This window comes from Triticum urartu, chromosome 5 (genome assembly GCF_003073215.2).
Source record: "Triticum urartu cultivar G1812 chromosome 5, Tu2.1, whole genome shotgun sequence".
Taxonomy (NCBI): domain Eukaryota; kingdom Viridiplantae; phylum Streptophyta; class Magnoliopsida; order Poales; family Poaceae; genus Triticum; species Triticum urartu.
In genome coordinates, this window is record NC_053026.1 from 488,304,100 (window position 1) to 488,315,191 (window position 11,092).

General features: G+C 47.2%; 1 protein-coding gene across 1 annotated transcript; it reads left to right on the forward strand.

The window, feature by feature from the left end:
- Positions 1 to 8,646: 8,646 nt before the first annotated feature.
- Positions 8,647 to 10,541, forward strand: LOC125507212 (transcription factor MYC2-like). Its single transcript, XM_048671864.1, has 2 exons — positions 8,647 to 8,656; positions 9,592 to 10,541. The coding sequence occupies exons 1-2, from the start codon at positions 8,647 to 8,649 to the stop codon at positions 10,491 to 10,493; spliced, it is 912 nt and encodes a 303-aa protein (XP_048527821.1). The 3' UTR covers positions 10,494 to 10,541.
- The last annotated feature ends 551 nt before the right edge of the window (positions 10,542 to 11,092 follow it).

Genomic DNA, 11,092 nt, shown 5'->3' on the forward strand with positions numbered 1-11,092 from the left:
AACCTTAAGTGTGTAGACCCTATGGGTTCGGGAGACAAGCAGACATGACCGAGACGACTCTCCAGTCAATAACCAACAGCGGGATCTGGATACCCATGTTGGCTCCCACATGCTCCACGATGATCTCATCGGATGAACCACGATGTCGAGGATTCAATCAACCCCGTATGCAATTCCCTTTGTCAATCGATATGTTACTTGCCCGAGATTCGATCGTCGGTATCCCAATACCTCGTTCAATCTCGTTACCGGCAAGTCACTTTACTCGTACCGTAATGCATGATCCCGTGACCAGACACTTGGTCACTTTGAGCTCATTATGATGATGCATTACCGAGTGGGCCCAGTGATACCTCTCCGTCATACGGAGTGACGAATCCCAGTCTTGATCCATGTCACCCAACAGACACTTTCGGAGATACCCGTAGTCTACCTTTATAGTCACCCAGTTACGTTGTGACGTTTGGCATACCCAAAGCACTCCTACGGTATCCGGGAGTTACACGATCTCATGGTCTAAGGAAAAGATACTTGACATTGGAAAACTCTAGCAAACGAACTATACGATCTTGTGCTATGTTTAGGATTGGGTCTTGTCCATCACATCATTCTCCTAATGATGTGATCTCGTTATCAATGACATCCAATGTCCATAGTCAGGAAACCATGACTATCTGTTGATCAACGAGCTAGTCAACTAGAGGCTCACTAGGGACATGTTGGTGTCTGTTATTCACACATGTATTACGATTTCCGGATAACACAATTATAGCATGAATAAAGACAATTATCATGAACTATATTTCCGGATAACACAATTATATATATGAAGTGCTGTTTCGGGCATCGGGACAAGTTTCGGGGTCACCGGTATTGTACCGGGAGCACCGGAGGGGTCCCGTGGGCCCACCGGGTGGGGCCACCTGTCCCGGGGGGGGCCACATGGGCTGTAGGGGTGCGCCTTGGCCTTCATGGGCCAAGGGCACCAGCCCTACTAGGCCCATGCGCCTAGGGTTTCCACCAAGGAGGAGTCCAAGTGGTGGAAGGCACCCCGAGGTGCCTTGGGGGGGAGGGAAACCCTCCCCTGGCCGCCGCACCTAGGAGATCAGATCTCCTAGGCTGTGCACCAACCCCCCTGGCACCCCTATATATAGTGGGGGGAAGAGGAGGGATTTTACACCAGCCCCTGGCGCCTCCATCTCCCCCTGTTACGTCTCTCTCTCGTAGTCACGGCGAAGCCCTGCTTCTGTGACGCCCTGCATCCACCACCACGCCGTCGTGCTGCTGGATCTTCATCAACCTCTCCTTCTCCCTTGCTGGATCAAGAAGGAGGAGACGTCTCCCGTCCCGTACGTGTGTTGAACGCGGAGGTGCCGTCCGTTCGGCGTTGGTCATCGGTGATTTGGATCACGTCGAGTACGACTACATCATCACCGTTCTTTTGAACGCTTCCGTGCGCGATCTACAAAGGTATGTAGATGCATCCAATGACTCGTTGCTAGATGAACTCCTAGATGATCTTGGTGAAACGAGTAGGAAAATTTTTGTTTTCTGCAACGTTCCCCAACACATATTTCCAACACTTTATGCCAACAGGCCTTTTGTTGTATGGTTGGAATTTTTTTTGTTGTGATACAACATTTATGATACTGCCAAAGGTTGCAGTAATTACGATGCTATTTTTGTATAATGTAGGTTTATCTTAGTAATGTATTCGGCCGAAAGCTTCATAGGAGCCCAACATGCCAACATTCGTCGGGACCATTCCAATTGGGCTAAAAACGATTCTGGGCCAAAATTTGCATGTAGCCCACTAAAAATAGCTGGGCCTAAATCAACATAAGTTTTCATATTTTTCTGGTAGGCCCGTGTCCATAATGGGCCTTTAACATGCCTAAATATAATTTGGCCCTAAGTAATAATAGGCCGTTTACATGTGTAAATATTTCGAACCCATAAAAACATGGGCCTTTAGTAGGCCGAAAGTAAGATTGGGCCCTGATTGTGTCAAATAACCCACTGGTCTTAGCAGGCCGAAATGGTGGCCCATTTACAATTCGGATCATCCACAGGACGAAATTCAGACGGGCCGTAAATGCGCCGACCTACTACACGGGCCTTTAACAGGCCGGAAGTTCGGTCGGGCTTGATTAGTGTCATTTTTTATATGGGCCGTTAGTAGGCCCGATGTGGCGTTGGGCCACATATGGCCCACGGATTTCGTCCGATGTTAAAAGGCCGAAAGTCACAACAGGCTGAAAGTGGCCCAAATCTATAGTGGGCCTCTAACAGGTCGAATGTCAGACATGGCCGAATATGACTCATATCCTTCACGGTCATTTATGGGCCGAAAGTTTCAATGGCCTATAAATGGGACCAAATGAAGCAGGACCTTTAACAGGCCGAAAACACACCGGGCCGTAATTCGGCTCAAATTCTTAGCGGACTGTTGACGGGCCAGAAGTGACCATGGGCTGCAATGACGACAAGTTTAGGACGGGTCGATTTAACACTAGTCGTACGGGCCTTAACTGAGAATGTTGGGCCTTTAGCTGGGCCGGCCCATTATGGTCGGCAAAATCTCGTGGGCCTTTAGTTGGGCCGGCCCATTATGGTCAGCGAAATCTCGTAGGCCTTTAGTTGGGCCGGCCCATTTAATCTTTATGGGCCATTTTTGGGCCGTGCCACGTGTCGACCTATCATAGACGCCTCTTGTCCAATGAATGAATGACATCTGTCCCAACGGTGAGCCAACACGTGTTTCCTCTGGCCAATGACAATTTTACACATGGAAAATCCTCATAGGTCTGGGCTGTTAACGGGTTATCGGATCCAAAACCGACCCGATAGCTTAACGACGATCCGTTACGGTGGATGCCACGTGTTGGTCACCCTTGACGAAAGCACTTCGATGACGCGCGATTTATCGTCATGGAAGTGGACACTTCCGTGATGATAATTTTGGTAATGTCATGGACGATAGCACAGGTATGACTATCTTGATTCTGTCATAAATTTGTCATGGATATACATGCATGACAGAAAATGTGACCTACTGTGACAAACACGTATCATCACGGAAGTGTCTTTTTTTGTAGTGATGGGTGCTGGCGAAAGGCCAAAACTTTTACTCCACGGGTGGGTAGGTTATGCATCGTTTAGAGGAGAATAATCAAAGTTATCCTTCTTTAACGCATTTTAGGGATCAGTTGGACATGCTCTTATATGTAGAAAGACATGCATGTGGTTGAAATGATAGCATTGTCATGAAGTTTTTTAGAATTTAATTGAAATTTTGGAGGATTAGAATCCTTAAAAAATCTATGTTGATCCTTCAATTCTTAGACAAAATCATGTAGCAATTTTTCCTTTTTCCAATAAAGGGCATTTTTCATTGACTTAAAATATAGCATCAAGCAGATACAAAACATGATAAGTACCGTCCGGCTTCTCCATAATTAAGATGCACACATCAAACAAAAACAAATTAAAAGAAGATAAAAAAGGCGACATATCCGCAACAGTAGGATCATATAGGACCGACACTATGTCTATGTCGAAGGAGGTGGTGCACCAATCCGAAGATTATGCTGCCACCCATGCTGGGTGAAGACCTCATTGGCCACCCGGCCCGTTCCAACCACGTACACACTTCCTTGAACAACGGTTGATACTTGATTCGGTGTAGCGTAGACCACGTATGAAGTGCGTACTGCGAAAAATAACCTGCAAAGGATAGGTGTTTTTGCTCTCGGAAATCAAATCATTTCTATATAACCAGAGTGCCCATAAAAAGGCATATGCTCCCACCCGGATTAGTGTTTTGAACCTATTTAAAATTTCATCCAACCTACGACCAAAAATATTGGCAACACTTGTGTGTATAGCAATTTGTCCTAAGCTTTTCTTTGCACTCACATTTGTTACTCCCTTCAACCTACATTTGAACTGAATATGAGGGGTGTTTAGTCAGCTCAGATTGTTTGAGACCCTGTTTGAGGAGCCTGTCTGAGTTTCTCTTTCGTGACCGGCCAGTGATCGAGCCGTTCGTCCAGACGTTTAAGACGAGTTTGAGGCATCCAGTCATAGATGCTTTAAAACCCTAGGAGTATGTACTCTTCTGTACATAAATCGCTGTCCGGGCCGCATGACCGAGTAAAGCCGAGAACGGACGCACGTAGCTAATACTCCTAGCTAGCTTAGTTAGGTGAAAAGTATGTGCCGTGTTGGTCTGGTGTTTTGGCACGTGACTAGTCAAAAAGAGCAGCTATGCCGTGAAATCGAGTGAGACTTGCATCGATCTCACCGCCGGGATGATTGCTGCACGGTTAACTCAGCTGAGCTAACCTGCGGGAAACTGAAACCCATGGCCTTGCGTAACCTCATCCGTCTACCAGCCATCTAATCGATCGGACGTACGTACGTGTAGATTTGGCGTGGCGCGCATCATCCGTCTTTCTCCGGATCGTCACGCGTTGCTTATCTCAAGTTCCCAAGTGGTACGACTTGACTATGATCGTCTTATGAGGGAAGCTGGATATGACGTGCGTTTGCCAGCGCGGGCCGGCACGTCGGAGGCTAGCTAGCTTCGCTCGAACACCTTGCTCGTTTCGGCATGGTAATTGGCACAAGTACTCCCTCCGGTTCTTTTTACTCTATATATAAGAATTGTCTGAAGTCAAACTTTGAGAAGTTTGACTATATTTATATGAAAAAATATCAACATCTATCATACTAAAGTTATACAATATGAAATTTTAAGTCTTGATGCATAAACTGGTATTGATTTCACATTATGAATGTTGATATGTTTTTTTTATAAAGTTAATCAAACTTTACAAGACTTCATTTAAGACAAATTTTATATGTGAACTAAAAAAGACCAGAGGAGTACTTTCAGAAAAGGGCAAAGGTAAAGCGAAAAGGCTTGCTCCTCAAGACCCACGTCGCACTCGATCGATTTACCCTGTGCGGCCACATTTCAGAGCCGGTAGGTCACACGGATGGTTTGATGATGCAATATTCAGGGAAACTTTTTGCAGTGTGCAGCCATTAAATTAGGAATAAAGAGAACATTGACGTCGAGCGAACCGAGCAGATGAATGTGTTTCCTGGGTGGAACGTGTTCACCATTTGATTTGGCTAAGCTATTTTGGAGTTGCATCATGTCGTGGCTGGGTGTTAACTGCACCACTTCGTCGTTTGTTGAGCTTCGAGCCGCAGCGAATCAGCGGACGGGCCTGAATAGGTGCTTGCTTATTTCTGTTTGGTTTTGCTGGGATGTGCTATAGGAGCAAATTTACTCTTGATCATATCTTTCGTACTAACATGCCGACTGTTTGTACAAATTGTCTTCATTTCGTCAGCAGTGAACATTATTGACTAAGGAGTCTGGCCGAGATGCAATGCAGCTTGCATGCTGATCTCTAAAGTGCGGATCATGGCCTCATCCCTTTCCCAGCAAGATCAAGTTGCTCCTCCATGATATTCAAGCTTGCTTCGGTTGTTGCTAGTTTACATTTTGGTCGTTGGTAGTGGGTAGTTGGCATGCGCGCCTCTTATTTGTGTAAACTGTTGACATTTTTCTTTGCCTCCCAGTTGGGACGCCCGAACTCTTGTTCTTTTTGGTGCTTGTCTGAATTCTGCCTGGTGGCTTTATTTATATAGTCGGGCGCATGTTTTTTCTCTAAAAAAAATAGTCCAAGACTTGATATGAATGATCGTATTTTTCTTAACTATGAGCCATCTGTGGTGACTTCCTCAATTTGAGGATCCACCAACTCAGTCTCTCCGAACTGCGAAGTGTGTGGATGCTTTCATAGATGTGAGTATGTGTGTGTATGTGAGTATATATGGTTGTACTATGTTACTAAAAAAACATTGACATAGATATGCATTTCTTAAGGAAAAGAAATTAGTTTCTCCTTCCTAGCATTGCTATCAGTTGGGATAATGAAAAACCGAGAAAATGAATAAACTGAGCTCTTGAACTAAAATAATTTATCATCTGTCAACATCTAAGTCGACCAAGAGTTCTTATATATAAGTCAATCATAAATTCATAACATTGTCCATGTAATCTTGATTTTTTTCATATCCGCGGGTATCAGCATGGAGTTATATATTGGACTGCTCAGTGCATTAGCCTTTTCTTTTGATGGATGACCAGTGCATCAACTTAATTATATACTCCCTCTGTTCCCTAATATAAGATCTTTTACCTTTTTCTTGATTCATATGTTTGTAGACACGTTTTAGTATGTATGCTCACTCATTTTAGTATGTATAGAGTCAATGTTTTAAAACAACTAAAAGGTCCTATATTAGGAAACAGAGGGATTACACATACAAAAAATCACTTAGGTGACTAAGGCCAACGGGCCTTTGCCGTGGACGGACCATAGCTTGATTTGTCCCGCAATGTCGTAGTCCTCTTCCCTTTCTACTTCTCCTCCCCTCTGGGTGCCCCAGCTGCGTTATGTAGGCATCAATGCATGTTTGCTATTAGTAACTTGCTTAAACATGGCAAACGCGTTAGCCAATTTTCTTTGGTGAGGGTGGGGCAGCGTGGAGCTCTGAGGCCGACGGGGTTAGCTGCATCCCCGTCTCGGGTGAACTCGAGGCTTCAATGAGGTCGAGACAGGGATGTCGCAGCCACGACGTTCTCGATGAGAGCAACTGGGGGGGGGGGGGGCTTGACTTTCGGGGAGCAGGGTGGGCTATGGGTACCGGAGAAGAAGGATGGTGATGGTGGGGGAAGGGTTAGAGGGAATGTCGTGGTGGTGGCAACGTGGCGGAGTCAACAACAAGAACATGGTGTAACAATAAGGCATGTGCAGAGTGCCGCAGACCATTGGTGGCGTTAGCTGGCGGTTCAGTCGGCACCAATCAATGGGTCGAACGAAGAGGGGGCTAAAGAACGAAGAAGGTTGGACGACCGTTGGATGAAAATTTAATGGTCCAGCCAAACCGACCGAGTCCCAATTAGTTTTTAACCAACATCTACATTTTTTTAGGCAAACTCGCAAGGCTTTATTCAACCGTCACACAATTTACAGGGACGAATAAAAGGTCTCCGGGGTGATGTAACCAAACATGGCCGCCAACCCTGAGTGTCCATGTTGTGCTAGTTTGTGAGCCTCGGTATTTGAGGTTCTAAATTCATGCCTAAAGATACAAGAATTAAAAGACGTAGCCTGAGCCAATGGGCAATTGCTCCTTAGGATGCCGCTATCCCTCCCTTGTTAGCTTGCACTGCCTTCTTGCAATCTGAGTCCACTCGAATTCTCTGAGAATATAGAACGTCTGACAATGCTAGTGCTTCTCTAATCGCCATGGCTGTGAGAACTTCAGGTTCATCAATATTTTTGAAGACAACCACAGATGCTCCCTGAAAAATTCCTGAGAAATCGTGGCACATAGCTCCTACAACTCCATCCCCTCCTGCACAGAATTGATGCATCCACATGTATCTTCGAGTGATCCTCCGGCGGTGGTATCCATGCAGACCAACAAGGGGGCGCCGCTGCAATTCGGGACCTCGGCTTGTTCAAACCATCATCTACATAGGGCATGTTCTGAACTCCTACTAACTCTCCCAACTCCAAAAATCCAGCTTCCCAATCCATTTTCTCACTCCACACGGCGATTCATGTCCTTTCGGCAGCGGAAACAGCTACTCTGTCGCCACTTTGGGCTGGTAGCGGCATATTGGGCTGGATGGAAATCGTCCCATGGACCAAGCATGCAGCCCAAGAAAGGAGAGATGTGTTTTTATAGGAGGAAAGAGCCATGAGCCAGTTTTCACTAGGAAAGAGGGGAGGAGAGAGATTAAATGAAACGTTTTGTTCACTTCATGGTCGCAAACCATGTAATTTTAGCCAACTCCATGTTTTGGAGGATTCCCTGAAGCTGCTATTTCCCAACTTCTCAACTCCACGCTTATTACGCTAGGATTCAGGGATTCAGCACAGCTTCTCAAAGCTAACTTCTCGAGCTAGAATTGTTCGGCTCCGCTCCGCAGATGGAGTTTGTGAAGCATGGAGCTGGAGGACTTCATAAGAGGCCCATAGTAGGAGCCATCTATTTGTGGTGCAAACATACTGCAAGCATTCGCAAATTATTTCCGATTTCCCCGTCGCCGTACGGCCCGGTACCTTTTCCCGGTCGCCGTACGTGCTTGCATGGCCCGTGTCTGTAGCAGGCAGATCGAACTAGGCCCTGCATGCATCCCTTGGGAGAAAGGTCAATAGGTCACACGTACGTAAGGCTAGCTAGTCGCTGCATTTGTCTAGAAAAAAGCTAGTTGCTGCATGCATGGCTTGGGAGAAAGGTCAATAGGTCACATGACCGAGGCTGACCCTTCCATTTACTCGTGTTTTTCAATGATTTGGCTTGGATAATGGGGCGCATATAAATGCAGGTGCAGTCCATTTTCACGCGAGTATAGTTCAGGGCTGGGTTTTAACATGGTGTGTATGATCTCGACTCAGATTTTTTTAGCAAAAATCACATCATTTACGTTTTAGAAAGTTATGATACTGTATTCATGTGGGGAATGGATATATATCCTCGCAAAAAAATAAAAAAATAAAAAAGGAGAATGGATATATATAAGGTTTTGTTTTTTCGATAATCATGTCGAGCATGGATATAGGTATGTGCATGTAAATAGCAAATTGGTCGAAGCACAGTGCAAGTCACAAAAACTTGTGTTGATACAAAATGGTTATGTTTTAAGTTTCAAAATGCATGATATTTTTCCTACTCATAAATGGTTATGTATAAGTTTCAAAATTAACTTGCACCTATATACTTGCATTCATCCTCTACATGCATGATTTCTGTAGTTTTAAAAACTTAAATAATGTGTTTTATGTTAAAATTCTTGGTCAAGATCATTTCCCACAGGAAAGAAAAATCTCTTGGTGGGTCGTTTCCTTCCTAAACCTAGGCGGCTAGGGAAAACTCTCCCATCCAGACTTCAATGGTGAGCCCGTGGATTCGCCTCCCCTCTATATGCCGCTTTGGTGGCCGGTGGAGAGAGGGGATTTCCGGTGGCTTCGCCCCGGTTAGTAGTTTAGGTTAGGCTTTTTAGTCCTCGCAGGTGCCGTGCTCAAGCGGATGGCGATATTTTTTCTTATAGTTTGTCCTTCGGGCTCCAATCCTCCTCGAATCCGTCTGTCTGGACGTAGTCGACGGAGCTCCAACATAGATTCCTGTCGCCTCCTTAAACCGATGAGGTTAGGGTTTCTCATCATGTGACGAGGTTTGGTGTCACGTGGTGAGGTTTAGTGACTAATCCCTCCGTCCAATAATATAAGATGTTTTTTGACACTACACTAGTGTCAAAAAACGTCTTATATTATGGGACGGCTGATTAGTGACTACACAACTGCTAGGTAACCTAATTGTCATCTATTGGTTCCTACAAGATCTCAAGCCCAGGCCCACACGGACATGTTTTTTACGGGGCAAAGATAAATCGAAAACGACAGAGACCATTTCCGTGACATAAACGTATATGCGAGGTCTCAACCGCAAATGAGCCACCGGTATAAATACATGGCCATAGTGCAAGTGGAACTACAGGCACCGCATCTCCACTTGCGAGTTCAAGGAGCGACGCGTACGCATTTGCTGCCGGGCATGGACGACGAGCTGCTCTCCCCGTGCTCCTCCTTCTTCCAGGTCTCTCCGCCGTCCGGCCAGTTCGAGCATCAACACCACCAGTTTACGAGTTCGCCTCCTGCGAGGTCCCGGAGCAATGGCTTCTCGGAGACGTCGTCGTGCCGGCCAAGAGCGAGGACGCGGGGGACCTGTGGCCCGCGGGGTCCCTGCTCTCGCCGGACTCCGATCTCTCCGAGCTGCCGGCGCCGAGCCTCCCTGCGTCCACGGAGTCGACGCCACGTCCGGCGGCGAAGCGGCGGGGGAGGAAGCCGAGGCCCCGCCCCGAGGGCCCCACCGTCAGCCACGTGGAGGCGGAGCGGCAGCGCCGCGACAAGCTGAACCGCCGCTTCTGCGACCTCCGCGCCGCCGTGCCCACCGTATCACGCATGGACAAGGCCTCCCTGCTCGCCGACGCCGCCGCATACATCGCCGAGCTGCGCGCCCGCGTGGCCCGGCTCGAGTACGAGAGCAAGCAGGCGGCCGCCGCGAGGTGGGACACTAACTCGGCCTCCCTTGGCGGTGGCGGCGCCTCCTTCCAGAACTTTCTAGCCGGTGACGAGACGGTGGAGATGCGGATGGTGGGGCGAGACGCCGCCGCAGTGCGCGTGACAACGGCCGCGGGGTCCGCCCCTCACGCGCCGGCGCGGCTGATGAGCGCGCTCCGGTCGCTGGAGCTGCAGGTGCAGCACGCGTGCGTGAGCCGCGTGCAGGGCGCGACAGTGCAGGACGTCGTGGTGGACGTGCCCGCCGCGCTGCAGCCCGATGACGGCGCCGCCCTCCGCTCCGCGCTGCACCAGCGGCTACGGCTACGCGACAGCGCCTAGGGATAGAGCCTAGAGCTCCCCTAAGTTATCTCGTGAGCACGTACATCACGAGACAACTCCCGCATACGATGGATGCCATGCATGGTAAATCTGGCGCCTTTGCTGCGTGTCGTCCATGCAATAAATTCCAATACCCATATATACCCATTGTGAATAGTGACCAGTTAAAAGCTTGTTTGTATCTATACTTACGGATTGAGTATATGTATGCACGTGTGTTACTAGTGTTATGTGCTTGTTAAACTATTGTGTAATATATACATGCATACATGTCCTGTATGATACCTTAATTAGTACTTGTATTGGTGTATCTTGCGCTCCTAGAGATGAATCATGAATGTTTGGTTCAAGAGAACGAGCTTATCAGCGTACGATCAATCTAATGGGCTCTCTATAATCCAATAAATCGATGGTACGCTTGTTTTGTTATTAGAAAGCTAGGGGCTAGCTCTTCGATTCAGGTAGAGTTTATTACAAACTATTGAAGTGGGGGAGTAAGAGTTGAAAAGAGGATTTCTCGCTTCTTTCTCTGATGCAAAACTATGCTTGAATCTTTCATCTCACACGCTCCTAAGTGATACAAGTGTTAAGATTTAGTT